Below are 18,381 nucleotides of genomic sequence, written 5' to 3' on the forward strand. Positions count from 1 at the left end.
ATCCTTCCTGCTCACACCATCTCAGGCTAACCTGCTCTCCCCCACTCTATGGGAGTTAAAGGTTGGCCTTGCCTACTTGCCTAAGATAGGAATGAAGCTGTGGAGGACCCCATTCCCACTGGTCAGATGTCTCCTGCTGGGAATGGGGACTGGGATGGGCATGGTCCCCTCAGAACCTGAGACCATTTTCCATTTCCTGGCTGATGGGTTTTTGTGTCAGTGATAGGGTGAGCCCTGAGACTGGCTGTATGAGCAGCCCCTTTCAAAGGTCCTGCCACACTGTGCCTTAGGACTGGGGGTGGTGGTGGCCCTCATCCCCCCCACCAAACACATACCACCCAAGAAAGCTTCCTATCTCCAGCCCTGGATCCAGCAGGTGCATGAAGGCATCTCCTACCCAGGCAGGCAAAGATATGGAGCAGCAGCTGGCAAAGGGTCCCAGCAGTGATGGCAGGTAGGACGGGGTGACCCCCACAGGTCTTTCTCAGGAGCACTCACCCATTGCTCCTTTGGCTCCAGGCTCACCCACAGCTCCGGGTAAACCTCTTAAACCAGGCTCGCCTGTGAAGGAAATGGACTATCAACAGAGGCAGCAGCTTCGATAGTGGAAGAATGTTCCACTTCTCCATACCTATCTCAAGCACCTTCCTAACTAGAGTAGCCTGAGGTGGGGGGCCCAATTCTATGTCTTTCCAGCTCCCCAGGGTAGTGGAAACAAAAGGTACAAGAGCCAAATTTATCAGTGTCACCTCCTGACCACACAAAGCTTCCCCTTGCCGCCTAGAACCATTAATTTTATTTATGCTCTTATAATTTCAGTTGTTATTTTTGGTACCATCAACCAAACTCAGGCCCTCATGGGTACCTGACATGTGCTCTATAACTGAACCACCTCCCTGGCCCATTCATTTTCATTTCCCTTGTGTAAGGCTGCAGAAAGAAAGTAGCAGAGACCAGCACAGGCTGTATGAGCTCTCTCCTTCTTTTGGGAAGAGCTTAACTTTCCCAGCTGGATTCAGCAAAAGAATCAGAAGCTCCTTTTCTGTGCCCAACATGTGCAGTGCAGATGGCCCTGCTGATAGATCTTTATCTCCTCACGTGTGTCTGCTACAGATATATCTCTGGAAGTTTCTTAAAGAAATTCTGTTTCTTACTTCTGGAGTTTTTTTGCACTCCAGTGTTTGTTTGTTTGTTTGTTTGTTTTTGTCACACCCAGTGGCACTCAGGGGTTACTCCTGGTTCTGTGCTCAGAAATCGCCCCTGGCAGGCTTGGGGGACCATATGGGATGCCTGGAATCAAATCAGGACTGTCCAGGGTTGGACAGTGCAAGGCAGACTCCCTACAGCTGTGCTATCTCTCCAGCCCCCAACTCCAGTGTCTTTAGTGCATCAAATAGATTCCAGTGTAGGACTGACCTGTGAGGCCGCGGGGTCCTTTCTCTCCATGGTCACCTAAACAAAAACAAGTAAGTGTGTGTGTGTGTGTGCGTTGTGTGCATGGGAGGAGGCTGACTGAGAGCATGAACAGTGGCACCAGCACTCAAGGTGCGCAGTGGAAGAGTCTGCACTGAGTATGTGTCATGCTGGCCACAGGGGGGCAGTAATGAAGGCCCAGGGGACTGACCTCCATCTCTCCCAGGCACTGCACCCCTATATGACCCAGCTGTGGCATAGATGGGTGCTGTGGGCTCAGGAAGGGCCAACACTGTGACATTAACACATTCTCAGTGAAACAGTGAACTCTGGGATCCTTCCTTGAACCCTGGCAGGGGGAACACTGGGGTTCCAAGGATTTGGAAACTGTGTGAAGTCTGAGCAGCAGTGGGAGAGACATACCTTTGGGTCCAGATGGCCCTATAGGCCCTTTGTCACCTGGAAAAGGAAAATGGACACATTGGCACTGAGCCCAGGCAGAAACGACTGAGAAAGAGCTCCACCTGCTGCTCATGCGCCTGCAGATTAGGCCCATTGAACCCTCCTGTCCCCACAGTAGTGGGGGTGGTGGTGGCTTCCCTTCCCTGAGCCCTCCTTACAGCTTACCTTTGACACCAGGGAGCCCCACTTCACCTCGGAGCCCTTGGGGTCCTGCAGAGCCTACAGAGAGGAAATCACAAGGGCAGTGAGTGGCCACTCTTGGGAAGGGTGGACAGGCCTAGGGAACTTCACACACACACACACACACACACACACACACACACACACACACACACACAGAAACACACAAGAACACACATACTTACATGTCATCAATGCCATGTATAATCTACATATATATGATCCCCAGGCACAAACAGGGGCATAAGCAGACATAGGAGATCCTTTTGAACCAGAGCAGTCACACACTAGTCACACACATGCATGGGAAAATACACCACACACACACACACACACACACACACACACACACACGCACACACACACACAGGACAATGAACACCTACCCTCAGGTCCCTCTCTGCCTCCCTGCTCTACCCTTTCTGTGACTGAGCCCCACCACACCACATGATGATCCCCCAGAGAAGCAATTCTTACATGGCATTGAGGGTCATGGACTCAGATACTATGGTGGCAACACAAGCCTCAGAGCCCACGGTGGTGATGCTGGGAAGCCCTTAGCAGGATGAACCAGCTGTGGAGCTGCCACAGGCCGTATGCCAGGTCAGCCTGGTCTTCAATGACCCCCAGGGGTCCTTATTCACAGGGACACATACCAGGAGTTCTCTGCTCCTGGGGTCTCTCTTTATAAATTCTCCTTTTGCTTTAAAATGCTTGTTTTGGGGACCAGAGCAATAGTACAGCAGGTAGGCACTTGTCTTGCATGTGGCCAGCCCAGATTCAATCCCCAGACCATAGGGTTCCCTGAGCCCTGCCAGGAGTGATCTCTGAGAACAGAGCCAGGATTAAGCCCTGGACACCATTGAGCTTGACCCCAAAACAAAGCATTTCATTTTCCCTTTTCCTTCTTCTGTCACCCCAGAGAATGCATTTATGTAGGAGAAGCTGCATACTCACCTGGGGGGCCCTGGGGGCCAGGAGGACCACTGGAACCTGAGAAGCAGAGGGGATGGTTAGCAACAGTCAGGTGCTGTGGGGAGGGTAGGCGAAGGGCAGGATGCTGGGCACTGAGAGTGGCCTCTCACCTCCTCACCCACTCACTCCATCACTCCAAATCCCCTCACCTCCTTCAAACTTTCTTATTCTCTTACCCTCTTCATCCACTCACCTTTTATCCCACTTACCCCATAATTCCTCACCTTCTCCCTCACCCCCCCCAGGAGTTAGAGGGTGAAGTGCCCCCAGGGAAAAGATCTCCTAAGGGGAAAGCTGGGGGAGATTATCTATACTATGTGGGAGAAAACAAGAAGGATCTTACCTCTGTCCCCTTCTCTAGGTCAGAATAATATTTGGGGACCAACCTCAGGGGGAAGATGGGCAGTGAGAGGACCCCAATATCCCAGGCTTGGGACTCTCTGCTTAGGCTAGCCAGGGGAGAAGCTCCTAAGTGACCACTGACCCTGCCACTAGCAAAGGGGCTGCTGAAGGTTGAGGAAAGTGTGGCCCTTCTCTGCCCTGGGGCCAGACACAACCCAGGTGGTAGCAGGGTATTGCAGTGTGGAGTGCAGGGCTCTGCTGAGGGTCTGGGGACCCCAGACCCTGGGCCTGGGCAGCCACCCACCATGCTGCTTCCCTGCAAGTCTGAGACCACCTATGCCCCTACTTACCTTTGGGACCCAGAAAACCTGGGGGGCCTGGTAGACCTGGAACCCCTGGGTTGCCAGCAACCCCTGGGGAGAGATGAGAGTTCCTATTTAAATTGCCTGACTGAAGCATTTTCACTGGATATGCCCCCACCCTGCTGGTCTCCCATCCCTTCAGTCCCCTGTGACCAACCCCATGAGTCAACCAAGTGCCCTGTCCTGTCCAAAGTCTGCCTATTGTCTGGCTTGGCCCTCAACAAATAGTTTCTGAGCAGGAGTTTGATGAGAAATGATGCTGAAGTTGACTCCATTCCTTTGGGCTGGAAAGGATTCTGACTGGACCTGGGCCTGCAATTTCTGTGCTTCCTTCCAGCTGGAGAGACCCCCCAAATCTGAAAGCACTGCCTCCCCCTTAACCCGCTCATATGGTCCACATGCCCTGACCAGGATGTGGCCAGCAAGCACTTAGCTAGCCCACTTCTCTCACAAGGCCACTATCTCTGCAGGACCTGGCACCACCTTGGCTCAAAGGGGCACCTGTGATTATCTATACTATGTGGGAGAAAACAAGAAGGATCTTACCTCTGTCCCCTTTCTCTCCAAACCCAGCAGGGCCAGGCTCCCCCCGTGGGCCCATAGGCCCTTCTCGCCCTCTCTGGCCCATGGGTCCTTCCATGCCAGGATCTCCTGAAGACACATAAACCAGCTCGAATTAGGGCCCGGGGCCATAGCTGAGGGCACCCAACCATCGTAGCCCAGGCTAGGCCCAGAACACAGAGGAATGCTTTGAAAATGCAAGTGGAGGGTCAGGGAAGGAGTTCAGGAACTAGCACACCTGGCATGTGCCAGCTCCAGCTTCTGTCCCTGCCATCACATTTTCTTCCAATCACTGCCGGTGTAGCCCCAGAGGACCCTGAGCACCCTAGAGGTGGCCCTGGTAGCCTCAGCATCAGACCACCTCTGCACCTTGGACCTTATCATTGAACTGTCACTAAAGTCAATCAAGTATCACTGGGAGGGGCCCAGGGTTCCCTGAACATCTTTTGTTCCAAAATAAGGAAGAAAGTGCAAGTAGCAATCCCATGGCAACCTAAACCTTCACATAGCTTCCTGACTTGTCCCTTTAGGCCTCGAGAGCCCTTAAAATTTGACTGTTGTCCTCCCTCAGACTCTGCTGACTCAGGGGCTCCAGCCCCAGCACTGTTTCTCCAGCTTTCCTCATCTACCTCTTTCCTTTCTTTACATCTTAACTCAGAGAACAGTGGTCTAGTGAGGTCACCTCTGACCGTCAGGCTGTAAGGATACCCCACTTCCTCAGCACCCTAAGGTCCTGCTTCATCTTTCACAAACACCCCTTAATTTACCCCTTGGGTAAACAGGGGCTCCATGGGGGTCCAGGGATGTCTCCCTTCATTACTCATCATAGTAGACAGGTATGAAGGAAGGAGGGTTGAGGGAAAGAGAGGATGGAGGAGGCAGCTCTTACCCACACTGCCTTTTTGTCCCTTGGGTCCTTCTAGGCCTGGGTGACCCATAGGTCCAGGGGTACCTGTGGATGTATGAGAATATCTCAGCCCATTTCCTACCAGAAGGGGAAGCAAGGACCATGCCATTTAGACTCCTTTCAATATTCCTAGGATTTACCTACCTGGGGTCCCTGGGAACCCTCGATCTCCTGCAGAAACAATAGAAAGAGAGATTCAGTCAGAAACATCAGACAGTACTGTGGGCAGCCCCAGTGGAAAGCGGATGGAATGGGCACATTAGCAAATCATGATAGAGGCTGAGTGGCGGGTAAATAGCAAACGTGGGAAATTCTGGCTGCTTGTCATTCATTCAGACCTAACAAGATTTAGGTACCACAGTGTCCCTCCCACCCTAGGATGGCAAGAAGCTGGATGGGGCCCACAAACTGCATGGAGCCCTGGGGAAGGGGTGTGGGCACTGGTCCAGATTGTGTGCATGGGGGCAGGAAGTCCTGAAGAGAAAGGAAAAAACCCCAAGTTTTCCACTGAGGTCTTTTGGGAGAGAGAAGTATTAGGGCACCACCCACATCTGCTGGCTCGCAGGCTCTGGAAATGGGACCTAGAATCTTCAGGGGATTCTCAGCATCCTGAAGTTGGCAGGCCCTTCTCAGTGAGACCACTGGGTTTTGCTGTGCCTAGAGGGGGTCAGTGGACTAGACTCCTTCCCACTTGTACCTCTCATTGGTTGTTGGGTCATTTTCCTAGGAAATCGTCCACAGCACCCAACATGTGCCACACAATTTATCACACTTGTTAGCACTCACCAAGAGGCTACTTCTAATGGATAATGTGTGGCCCCTGCAGCACTTGTCTGTCCCTCCACTTAACTAGGCCACCCTAGGGTCCTAGTGTCTCCTGCCCAGGACTATAGGCTGCTGGGCTCCAGGTGGTTCTTCCACAAAGAGAAAAGCACGGGATGGCTTCCTGATACTTGCTGAATGCTTCAGAGCACCAGACCTCACTAATATTTAAGGTACATATGTCCCCTGAGTGCATAGCCAGGAGTAATCCATGAGCGTCACCCCCTCAAAAAAAGATACATATGCCCCTTTATATTTACCTTTGGGACCTTGACTTCCCATGTCACCTGAAATCAAAGACAGAAAAGCTGTGAGAGGCTGGTGGTAAGGGCTCCTAGGTCTCTCCCAATATTACAAGAGCTGCTGAGAGTAGCCAGAAGACTACCCTGCACCCCTGCCTGTCCCTGGGGCTCATTTCTGGGTCTCCTGAGATGAAGAAGCTCAAATTTTTATGCTTAAATCTGGCTGTAAAGCCAGTTAGTTCTCAGCCCTCCCAACAGAGCCCATGAGATCTCTCCACTGCCCAGAGCCCTTCAATATGGAAAAGGGTTTCCATAATCACTGAAGCCCGGCCCTGGAGCAGGAAAGGAGAACAGGAAAGTGTCTTCATCCCCCGCAGTACCTTTGGGGCCAGGGTTTCCTCGGAGATTGCCTGCAGGAGGAAAGAGCAGAGTGAGATGTTTGAACGCAGCACATGAGCGAACATCCTTGGATGTGCACGCAAGCACATGTATGTGTTGTGTGTTCTTGCATGCATATGCTATAATTCACCCATGCATGCGTACACACGTACTCGTAAACACATGTATGCAGTAGCGTGCATGCACTAAGGGGACCACAGCCATGAGGCTCGGGTGATTCTACAATATTCTCCTCACGTTTTAGTTTATCCAAACAGAACAAAGGGAGGACTTGGGCCTTCGTTCCTCCCTCCCAGGGCTGAAATGGTGAATGGGGAGCCTGTGCTGAGAATTCTGACTCCACATGGGAGCCTGGGCCCTTCGGGAGCCCTTCGGGACACACACCGTTTTCTTGTTCCGTCATCAGCTTATTCCTCACGAAGAGCCAGAGCGCCTCTTGGCTGCTGCCTTCCAGCCCGGTGGTCCCCAGGCTGGTCCCCAACCCTGGGTACGATCCCTGCAGCTGGTCCTTGTTGCTCCTCTCCATCTTCTCCTCTAAGTAGGACATGCTGCTCCGCAGCTTCTCCAGCTCGTCCACGCGCGCTTTCAGCTTCCGTACCTCCTCAGCTGGGACAGACAGACAGACAGACACAGATAGACACACCCCGTCAGCTGCAGGCACTCAGGCCTTCCAGCATAGCTACCCTCCTGGAGGCACAGGAAGCAGTGAGTCTCAGGAACTCTGGACTCTCCTGTCTTTTCAAGCAGTTTTTGCTGCAGAAGCATTTGAAGTGGCAACTAGGGGGATCAGCTTCCTAAAAATCTGCTCTGGCCTGAAGGGTCCTGGGTCAGGACTTGGGCTAGTGGTCCTGAGGGGGACAGAATCGCACTTTGTCTCAGGGAGGTGACATGAGAACCAGGAGGAAATACAAGGCGTGGAGTGAAGCTAGAAGGGGGGGAAGGCCTGCCTGGCGGCGAGTGAAGCTAGAAGGGGGGGAAGGCCTGCCTGGCGGTGAGGGGCAGATACTCAGCGCGCCCCGGAGCTGCATTAGGGCCTCAGCTCTGCTACTAGCACCGCAGGACCTTGGCGGGGCCCTTATCGCTCCTGGGTCTCTCATCTGCAGGAACCCGGTTTCTGCTCTCAGGGATTCTCTCTTTCCTGTGCGCCCTTTCCTGGTCACGTACCCAGAGCGATGAGGCCGAAGAGCAGCCCCAGTAGCAGCAACCAGGTGAGCAGCAACCCCAGCAGCCACTTCCACCAGCTGCAGCAGGAGCCGCAGGGGCACCACGCGGGCGCCGCGCCCCACGCGTCCCCCTTGCTGCCGCCTCCAGCGCCGCCAATGCCGCCGCCGCTACCTACACCGCCGCCGCTGCCCTGCTTATAGCTGCTGCCTTGATTGTAGCCGTAGGTATCTGTGAGAGGAAGGGAAGGCAGGCTTACTCCTGCCTCTGTCCTCAGAGATCACTCCTGGCTGGACTCTGGCGACCATATGGGTGCCAGGGATCGAACCTGGGCCCACCAAGTACAAGGTAAGCACCCTGTCTGCTGTCCTTTCTCTCTCTGGGCATATAAATATAAGTTGCCTTTTTGTTTGCTTGGTTGGTTAACGATTACCTGCTGCCCAGGAGGGGAGGCCTGTAATCAGCAGAGATGCATCACACAGAAGATGGATCCTTCTTGCTGTTCAATTCTGGATCTGGATTGTGAGCCCTGCTGCTCCCCGCCCATTACAAGGTCTCTAACACTTCCTGCCTCTACACTTCAGCGCTTTGTAGTCTCCAGACATGGTGCCCAGAATTACACTTAGCACATGGGGGTGCCTTGTTCATGTGCTTTGTTTCTTTTAAGAAGAAAGTGTTTTAATATCTAAACTAGGGTGAAAGTGTTTTAATATCTAAACTAGGGTGAAGTCCCTTTTTCCTGTTGGTCTCACAGGGTTGTGCCGGCAAGTAAGGTGAGTGTAAAGGGTTGAGATGCGTGGGGTCTCAGCACCCCCTTGGGGGTGAGGGGGTTTGTATTGTGCTGGGACCCTAGGAAAGATTGCCCAGCAGGACCACTCCAATCCAGTGAGCTGAGCCCCTCCCACTGCCTGCCCAGCCTCCAGTCTGCCCCCCCTAAATCCCCTTAGAGCCTTGAGGACACTCTTGACACCAAGGTGGCAGGCCTGGGCCACTCTCTGCTCCCCTCCACACCTGCTTTCTGACCCACCTGACGAGGTGGTCTTGGAGGACGAAGTCTTCACGCCTCCTGGAAGACAAACATGAAGACATCTAATTTCACCTGTGCATTTAACTGAGGGCCCCAAACATGGCAAGAGCCAGCTCTAGGGAGAGTCTGTGAGACTATGCTGGGGTTGGCATTAGAACACAACTTTGGGAAAGAGGCCCCTGGCATCTGGCTGAACTGCTGACTTCAGGAACATTCCTTAACCCAGTCCTCACTGACCTGCCATCTGCAGTGACCACCTCCTTCTCCAAAGAAGATATAGCAAGTAACTAATGGCAGAAAAAGGCACTGTTTGAGCATTTTGACCTTTCTTACTGTCTTTCCTGAAATCAGTGATTCAAAGAGCTCTCACACACCCAGAGCATGTGGGGGAAAATGGCAGAATCCTGAAAACCTAGACCTTGCTTTTTTTCTTTCTTTGGAGACCACACAGTGGTGCTCAGGGCTTGCTCCTGGCTCTGTGCTTAGGAATTACTTCTTATGGGGCTTTGGGGCCATATAGTGAGTACCATGGTACTTGCTTTAAGCAGAGCAAGTAACTCACTATACTAGATCCTTGGCCCAGAATCCAGATATTTGAGAAGAAAGAAGATAAAACTCTCAAGTGCTCTGCAAAGTCTTAGTTCTGATAATTATGGGTGAAGGACTCAGTTTTAAATAAAGACCCTTATCAAAATGAAATGGGCAAGGTTTGACTTTGTTTAAGTGCTTGAATTAAGAAGCAGCCTAGGCCTCTGTCATTCAGCAGGTCTGGACTTGGTCCAGAGGTGGCTTTTCTAACACAACCCCAAGTGTCATAAATGCCACAGGACCAGGGACCACTCTGGAAGAAGTACAGTCTCAGAAGACAGATTGTGGAGGAAGTTACAGCTGTAGATCTCTGCTTACCATTGGATTCTGCTATGAGTTGGGTGTCAGCCGTGTAGGCAGCTTGCTTTTCTTTTTTTAGGGTGTCATCTGAAAAAGAAGCTGTGCACACCACCCATGATCATCTGAAATAATCTTCCACACCTACCCATCTTTTGGCCTGCACCTTCTGTCTCTCCTGGAGGTCAAAAGAACTCCATACTCCACCTGCCTGTGCTTGCTGCTGACCAAAGAACCTACGGGATATCTTTGCAGAATCTTCCAAGCCTGCTGGCATTAATGAATTATTAATAGATGTGCAAGACTCTTGCACACTTATTCAGGCAGGTCTGGGTTTTTTGTTTGTTTGTTTGTTTTAGTTTGGGGATCACACTCTGGCCTTGCTCAGGGCTTATTCTTGGTTCTGCACTCAGATCACCTATGGTAGGCTTGAGGAAGGAACCATATGGGGTACTGGTGATTGAACCCCAGTTGGAAACATAAAAGTCAAGTGCTTTGCCCACCTTACTATTTCTCTAGCCTGCCACTTTATTTGGAGGTACATGGGGGACCATGTGGTGCTAGGGGGTTGAACCCAGGATTCCCATATGCAGAGCATGTGCTCCATCCCTTTGAAACATTTCCTTGGCTCTCAAGAAAGTACTTTTCATTGTGGAGAAATATTACCCTTTCAATGCTAATCCTCCCCCGCCCCCGCAATTTCTGCATCAACTGCCTTCTGAGATCCCTTTATTCGTACTTGCAGCCACACTGGCAGGGGAGGCTGTGAACACCTTCCCACTGTCCTTGGACATGATCAGCAACTCCATCTCCTTTTTGGCAGGCACGTTGTCCTTCTCCAGGATCAGGAACTTGCAGTCCTTGTGCAGGAGGTCGTCATTCTGCACAGTGGTGCTGCAGGCTGCCAAGGAGAGGCATGGTGAGGATGGAGAAGAGATTGTGTGTGGGGGGGAGGGCAGGAGGGGGAAGAAGAGAGAGGATGAGAGTAGAAGAGATTGGGGCTGGAGGAGGAGGTTGGTACAAGTAAGATCAGCCAGTGTTTGTTAGGAAGGTCTCCTTGTCATGCTGATGGCAGTGACAACAAAGCATTTTGGGGATCAAAGAACTCTTCCTGCTTGGCTGACCTGTCCTGCAGAAGTTTGTTCCAATGCCCTGGGCTGTCTTCCCACCTTGTCTCTGAAAAGCCCTTGGCGAATGGGCAAATGCACTTATCTTATCTGACAGGCTCTTCCTTCATTTACTTGGTGGCTTTATTTCTGCCCATCAGTAGCAATGCTGGTATTTGGAGAAGGTTCTCCCAGACTCAGAGCTGCCTGTCCCTCACCTGATTCCTTCCCATCAGAGCCATTTCCTGCAAGTTTTTCTTATATTCATCTGCTGTGTATCTCACTCTGCTGTCAACCTGAGCAGATGTGCAGTCAGCCTTCTTTGTGACTTTCTTCTAGGCACTTAGTCCATGTTTGATTCATACAAAGCAGGTGCTCAGTGGATATTTTTTTTGGTAAGGGAAGGAGTACCCAGAGAATGTTCAGCCATACATAGGCAGTTCTAGAGACCACTTGGGCCACCCTCTGGCTGTCTCTGAGGTCTCCAGGCTATCCCCATAAGTGCTGGGGGAGGGATGTGGCACTGAGGACCAGACTGCAGGGGCCTGCAGGTACAGCAAGTGTCTCTAATCTCTGAACTATCTATTTTCCCAGACCAGCAGTAAGTTTTTTTGAGCAAATGAGCTGTTGGACAGGAGGAGATGTGCCAGACATCCCAGGATCTATTATGAGGGCAATTGTCCACTGTATGCATTGAATCTGCGCTGTTAAAGATACTCTCGGAAGTGGGAGGGACCTCTAAGCTCTTCCAACATGTAACATGGTGACATGTACTATGAGAAAGTTGGGGGCCTCCAGATAAGTGAAGGGCCCTTGACAGATATGCAGAAAGGATCCCTCATGCCAGGACCTGGAAGGTTCCAGGCAAGGGATGATCCTTGCCACAATTATCTTCAGTTGTGGGATCACCCAAGAAGCCTTGGGTGAGTCACCTTCAGGACTTTAGAATACATGCAGTTGTCACCTCCCAGAGGCCTCTGTCACCCAGGGTCTTTCTCCCTGTGAGCTGGCCTGGCCCAACAGCACTCACCAGTGGAGGTGGATGTGCCGGTGCTCACCACTGCAGGACTCTGGGGCATGTTCTTCTTTACACCATATGCTGCAAGAGAGGGGCCCTAAATGAGCCAAGCTGGCATGAGAGGGCAGCTCTATGCAATTTACAGCAGCCTGACTAGTTTCAACTCCTCATCCCATGAGAGGAAGGCAGTAATTATACATATTAAGAAAAAAAAAATCAATGTTCTAAGGCCCATTCCAAAGGTCATCCCTAGCAGGAAGTCCTCCTAGACCCTCCCCTAGCTCCTCTCCTTCTGAACTTTCCTTCCATAACCTCCCTACCTGTGCTGCACAATTTGAGATATATATATATATATATATGGTTTTTTTTTTTTTTTTTTTTGGTTTTTGGGTCACACCCGGCAGCGCTCAGAGGCTACTCCTGGCTCTAGACTCAGAAATCACCTCCCCCCACAGGCTCGAGGGACCATATGGGACACCGGGATTTGAACCACCATCCTTCTGCATGCAAGGCAAATGCCTTACCTCTATGCTATATCTCTGCCCCCCCTTTTTATATGAATTATACTTCTCCAATGAAAGTTATACTTTGCTTTGGTTTGATGGTGCCTTGAATCAAACTCAGGGTCTCATACATGCAAAACAAGTGCTCTGCCACTGAGGTATCTCTCCAGCCCTAAAATTTGAGCAAGGATCTTCACTAAGAAGCAAGTTTCACATAGAAAACTGAAGGTCAAGTCTGAGGCATAGTACCAGCAGGCTGATGATTAATTTGTGGAGACAGTGAGGCTTTGACAGCTGATAGATATGGGGCTCTTCATATGACCCCCACAACTCAGGTTCCCCCCTGTGTTCTACTCTTATTTAAGCCAAAATAGAGCCACGCAGGCATCGCTGGTTTAGGGGTAGGAGGCTATCTCTTTAGCAGCAAAGGAAGTGATTTTCAGCTTCTTCTCAGTTGTTGAAAGACATTTGAGAGTTAGAGGGAAGAGATGCTATTTCCCAGCCTCTACGCTCCATGTCATGGCTACAGACCTGTGGAAGTGCTGGTTGAACCATGGGTCAGTGTTGCAGAATTGGGGACCAGATTATTCTGCATGCCAAACACTGTGAAAGAAATTGAACACAGGGTAAGCACGGGTTCCTAGAGGAGATACAATCACTTTCACAATAAACACTCTTGCATTTTTCAGAGCTCCAGGTATCCTAGTCCCACAGTCATAGTGGCACTGTGAGTTTGATTCCTCCCCACCTCCCCAGCCCAGGCCCAAAGGGACTGATGTTTCTGTTTAATGAATGAGTAGTTGGTTCATACATTTTACAGCAACAGCTCACAGTGAATTGCCTATTTGCTTTTGTATCTCTCACACCTTAAAACTCTCCCTGTTCTTTGCAGCATCCTGAGGCACCTTGGTATACAGTGTGGACCAAGGAAAACTGTGAGTATGGCAGGCAGGTGAGCAAAACTAACTTGGTAGAACCCTAGATTTCTCCATAATGATTTTTATTCCTGATACCAACACAAGACATTCCCCCATGGCCCCAATAGGATTTCAAAGGCTATCACAGGGCGTGGGGATGGGGTTGCAGTTCTGAACAATGCACAGAAGCTCCTGCCTCATAGAATCTCTTTACTGTCTCTCTAGAGTTTGAGCTCAGGATCCTGTATCCTGAAACAGCCAACCTTCTTTGGTAGCACCTTGGGAAGCAAAAAGTAAAGCCAGGAGAAATGGAACAAGAGTGTCCATCATGGGATTCATTTGGAAGTACTGAAAGCAGGAAGCTTCACTCTGAGGACTTCAAGGGAAACTTCTCCTGCGCCTATCTGCCTGTGTTTCTGAATCCCTGAAGGTCTCCTCAGAGGCCTAGGGAGCGCACCCCCAAAAAACTGCATTTTGAAGCTGCCCAGTGAGTAGATTCTGGCTGTGGGGGTCCCCGTCCAATAAGCTGAGCTCTCTGGCCTGCGGAGGCTCCACCCTGCTGTGCCTTTGTTCACTTTGAGGACTTCAAGGGAAACTTCTCCTGTGCCTGTCTGCCTGTGTTTCTGAATCCCTCAAGGTCTCCTCAGAGGCCTAGGGAGCACACCCCCAAAAAATGTCAACTAGAGGCAGCAGAAGTTAAGGAAAAACCACACTACAAGCGTGACAATGGGGAAACCTCGCAGGCAAACACCATGCACAGAGAATGAAGATGAAAGCTTGGATGACCTAATAAATTCCAATCACCTGATTAACTTCTCGGATAAGGAACTTAAAATAGCAATATGGGATATGTTTGAAGAACTCAAGGAAAGCATAGATTGATCTGAACAGAACACAAAGACAGAAATCAGGAAACTCCAAACTGAAATAACAGATCTGAAAAACACGGTAGCTCAACTGAAAACCTCAATGGATGACCTCGCCAGCAGGGTATCAGCAGCTGAGGAGAGAATCGGAGTACTGGAAGATGTGATGCAGAAAAACTCAACACAACAGAAGAAATTGGGAAAGAACCTTAAGACAAACGAACAGGGGCCGGGCGGTGGCGCTGGAGGTAAGGTGCCTGCCTTACCTGCGCTAGCCTAGGAGACGGACCGCGGTTCGATCCCCCGGCGTCCCATATGGTCCCCCAAGCCAGGAGCGACTTCTGAGCGCATAGCCAGGAGTAACCCCTGAGCGTTACCGGGTGTGGCCCAAAAACCAAAAAAAAAAAAAAAGACAAACGAACAGGCAATGGAAAAAGTACTCAAGGAATGCAAACAGATGAAAGTAGAAGTCTTTGATAAACTCAACAGAAACAACATAAGAATCATTAGATTCGCAGAGACCCAGGTAGGAGATCTCCAGGAAGAATCAACTGTCAAAGACATCATAAAGAGATACTCCCAGAGTTAAAGACTACATGCAATCAAATATTGCATGGCGAAAGAGTACCAGCTAAAAGATACCCAAAGTAAAACACCCCAAGACACATCCTTGTTACAATGACAAATCCCATAGATAGAGATAGAATACTGAAAGCAGCAAGATCAAAAAGGGAAATTACATTCAAAGGAGGATCCCTAAGACTTACAGCAGACATGTCACAAGAAACTCTCAAGGCCAGAAGACAGTGGTGGGATATTGTGACAAGACTGAATGAAATGAATGCCTCACTGAGAATACTGCACCCAGCCCGACTCACATTCAGGTTTGAAGGAAAAATACACAGCTTCATGGATAAACAACAGCTCAGAAATTTCACAGATGATAAACCAGCCTTAAAGGAAAAACTGACAGGTCTACTCTAAGACAAGAGAGACCAACAAACACAGTAAACTTATCTACAAAGATGACATTAAATCCTATGACAATCATCTCCCTCAATGTCAATGGACTAAATTCACCAATTAAAAGACACAGAGTGGCAAAATGGGTCAAAAAGATGAATCCAAACTTCTGCTGCCTACAAGAAACACATCTGAATAGCCAGAACATAGACTCAAAATCAAAGGCTGGAGGAAAGTCATCCAAGCAAACAACACCCTCAAAAAAGCTGGGGTGGCCCTATTAATATCTGATGACACTAACTTTATACTCAGAAAAGTGGTAAGGGACAAAGATGGACACTATGTACTAATCAAGGGATATGTGCAACAGGAAGAAATCAGACTATTAAACATATATGCACCCACTGAGAGACCAGCAAATTATCTAATACAATTACTGACAAATCTGAAAGAAGAAATCAATAATAACACAATAATTGTGGGACACTTCAACATGGCCCTATCAACACTTGATAGGTCAACCAGACAGAAACCCAACAAAAACATACTAGCCCTGAAAAGAGTAATGGAAGAAAGAGGACTAGTAGATATATATAGGACACTCCATCCCAAAAAACCTGGATACCCATTCTTCTCCAATGTACATGGGTCATTCTCCAGGATAGACTACATGCTGACACATAAAGCATACTTCCATAAAACCAAGAGGATAGAAATCTTGCAGGCTACCTTTGCTGACCACAAGGCTCTGAAATTAGATGTGAACTATAAAGCCACACAGAAGAAAAACTTTAACAATTGGAAATTAAACACCCTGCTACTGAATAACCAGTGGGTCTGAGATGAAATCAAAAAGGAAATCAAAACTTTTCTGGAAACAAATGATAATGAAGACACAAACTGCCAGAATCTATGTGACACAACAAAAGCGGTCCTGAGAGGAAAATTTATAGCTCTACAAGCACATATCAGGAAGGAAGAAGGGGGATACCTGAATAACTTAATGATGCAGCTCAAAAAATTAGAAAATGACCAACAAAAGGAACAAAAAATAGGGTGGCAGAAGGAAATAACAAAGCTGAAAGCAGAACTCGATGAAGTGGAAAACCAAAAAACAATTCGAAAGATCAACGAAAGCAGAAGTTGGTTCTTTGAAAAAATAAACAAGATTGATAGAATATTGGCAAAACTCACAAAGAAAGAGAGAGAGAGAAATCTGATAATCTGTATTAGAAATAAAAAGGGGGAGATCACGACAGATATTGCAGAGATCCAAAGGGTCATCAGAGAGTACTTTGAGAAACTTTATGCTACTAAACATAAGAACCTAGAAGAAATGGAAAAATTCTTGAATGCTTATAACCTTCCACATTTAAGTAAGGAGGATGTAGCATATCTAAACACCCCCATCACTACCGAGGAAATTGAAACTGTAATCAAACATCTGCTCAAAAAGAAAAGCCCAGGCCCAGATGGATTTTCTAATGAATTTTTTCAAATCTTTCAAGAGGAGCTACTACCAATCTTAGCCAGGCTCTTCCATGAAATTGAAAAAACGGGAACACTCCCAAACAGCTTTTTTGAAGCCAACATCACCTTGATACCAAAACCAGACAGAGATGCTGCCAAAAAAGAAAATTACAGACCAATATCCCTAATGAATGCTGATGCAAAGATCTTCAACAAAATCCTGGGAAATAGGATCCAATGCATCATCAAGAAGATCATACACTACGACCAAGTAGGTTTCATCTCAGAAATGCAAGTATGGTTTAACATCCGTAAATCTATCAACATCATACACAACATCAACAACAAAAAAAATAAAAATCACATGATCATATCAATAGACGCAGAGAAAGCATTTGATAAGGTCCAACAACCATTCTTGATCAAAACTCTCAGCAAGATGGGAATGGAAGGAACCTTTCTCAATCTAGTTAAAGCCATCTACCACAAGCAAATGACAAATATTATCCTCAATAGAGAATAACTAAAAGCCTTTCCTTTAAATTCTGGTACATGACAAGGCTGTCCGCTCTCACCACTCCTCTTCAACACAGTACTGGAAGTTCTTGCTATAGTGATCAGGCAAGAAAAAGATATCAAGGGAATCCAGATAGGAAAGGAAGAAGTCAAGCTCTCATTGTTTGTAGATGACATGATACTCTACTTAGAAAATCCTAAAGACTCTTCCAAAAAGCTTTTAGAAACAATAGACTCATATAGCAAGGTGGCAGGCTACAAAATTAACACACAGAAATCAATGGCCTTTTTATACACCAATAATGATAGGGAAGAGAAGGAAGTCAAGAAGGCAATCACAATCACAATAGTGCCACAAAAACTCAAATATCTTGGAGTCAACTTGACCAAAGATGTGAAGTATCTATACAAAGAAAACTATAAAGCCCTGCTCCAAGAAATAAGAGAGGACACACGAAATGGAAACACATACCCTGCTCATGGATTGGCAGGATTAACATCATTAAAATGGCAATACTCTCCAAAGCATTATACAGATTTAATGCGATCCCCTTAAAAATACCCATGACATTCTTCAAAGAAGTGGATCAAACACTTATGAAGTTCATCTGGAACAATAAACACCCTCGAATAGCTAAAGCACTCCTAGGGAAAAGGAGTATGGGAGGCATTACTTTCCCCAACTTTAAACTGTACTACAAAGCAATAGTTATTCAAACAGCATGGTATTGGAATAAAGACAGACCCTCAGATCAGTGGAATAGGCTTGAGTTCTCAGACATTGTCACCCAGACATACAATTACCTAATTTTTGACAAAGGAACAAGAAATCCTTAGTGGGGCAGGGAAAACCTCTTCAACAAGTGGTGCTGGCAGAACTGGTTAGCCACTTGCAAAAAAGCGAACATAGACCCCCAGTTAACATCATGTACGAAGGTAAAATCCAAATGGATTAAAGACCTTGAAATCAGACCTGATACCATAAGGTATATAGAACAACACGTCTGTAAAACACTCCATGACATTGAGACTAAAGGTATCTTCAAGGAGGAAATGCACTTTCCAAACAAGTGGAAGCAGAGATCAACAGATGGGAATACATAAAACTGAGAAGCTTCTGCACCTCAAAAGAAATAGTGCCCAGGATACAAGAGCCATCCACCAACTGGGAGAAACTATTCACCCAACACCCATCAGATAAGGGGCTAATATCCAAAATATACAGGGCACTGACAGAACTTTACAAGAAAAAAACATCTAATCCATCAAAAAATGGGGAGAATA

General features: G+C 48.2%; 1 protein-coding gene across 1 annotated transcript in view; it reads right to left on the reverse strand.

Annotated features, from left to right (window-relative positions):
- Positions 1 to 18,381, reverse strand: part of COL17A1 (collagen type XVII alpha 1 chain) — a 44,467-nt gene that overhangs the window by 13,149 nt on the left and 12,937 nt on the right. The window contains exons 11-28 of the mRNA XM_049790422.1: positions 12,897 to 12,968; positions 11,875 to 11,943; positions 10,478 to 10,639; positions 9,760 to 9,840; positions 8,854 to 8,892; positions 7,830 to 8,057; positions 7,050 to 7,271; positions 6,647 to 6,676; positions 6,285 to 6,311; positions 5,347 to 5,373; positions 5,185 to 5,247; positions 4,281 to 4,385; positions 3,723 to 3,785; positions 3,013 to 3,048; positions 2,041 to 2,094; positions 1,837 to 1,872; positions 1,417 to 1,452; positions 499 to 561 (exon numbers count right to left, since the gene is read on the reverse strand). Of these exons, the coding sequence (XP_049646379.1) occupies positions 499 to 561; positions 1,417 to 1,452; positions 1,837 to 1,872; positions 2,041 to 2,094; positions 3,013 to 3,048; positions 3,723 to 3,785; positions 4,281 to 4,385; positions 5,185 to 5,247; positions 5,347 to 5,373; positions 6,285 to 6,311; positions 6,647 to 6,676; positions 7,050 to 7,271; positions 7,830 to 8,057; positions 8,854 to 8,892; positions 9,760 to 9,840; positions 10,478 to 10,639; positions 11,875 to 11,943; positions 12,897 to 12,968 (1,413 nt within the window). The remainder of the gene's footprint in view (positions 1 to 498; positions 562 to 1,416; positions 1,453 to 1,836; positions 1,873 to 2,040; positions 2,095 to 3,012; positions 3,049 to 3,722; positions 3,786 to 4,280; positions 4,386 to 5,184; positions 5,248 to 5,346; positions 5,374 to 6,284; positions 6,312 to 6,646; positions 6,677 to 7,049; positions 7,272 to 7,829; positions 8,058 to 8,853; positions 8,893 to 9,759; positions 9,841 to 10,477; positions 10,640 to 11,874; positions 11,944 to 12,896; positions 12,969 to 18,381) is intronic.

Source organism: Suncus etruscus, chromosome 17, assembly GCF_024139225.1.
Source record: "Suncus etruscus isolate mSunEtr1 chromosome 17, mSunEtr1.pri.cur, whole genome shotgun sequence".
In the NCBI taxonomy this organism is placed as follows: Eukaryota; Metazoa; Chordata; class Mammalia; order Eulipotyphla; family Soricidae; genus Suncus; species Suncus etruscus.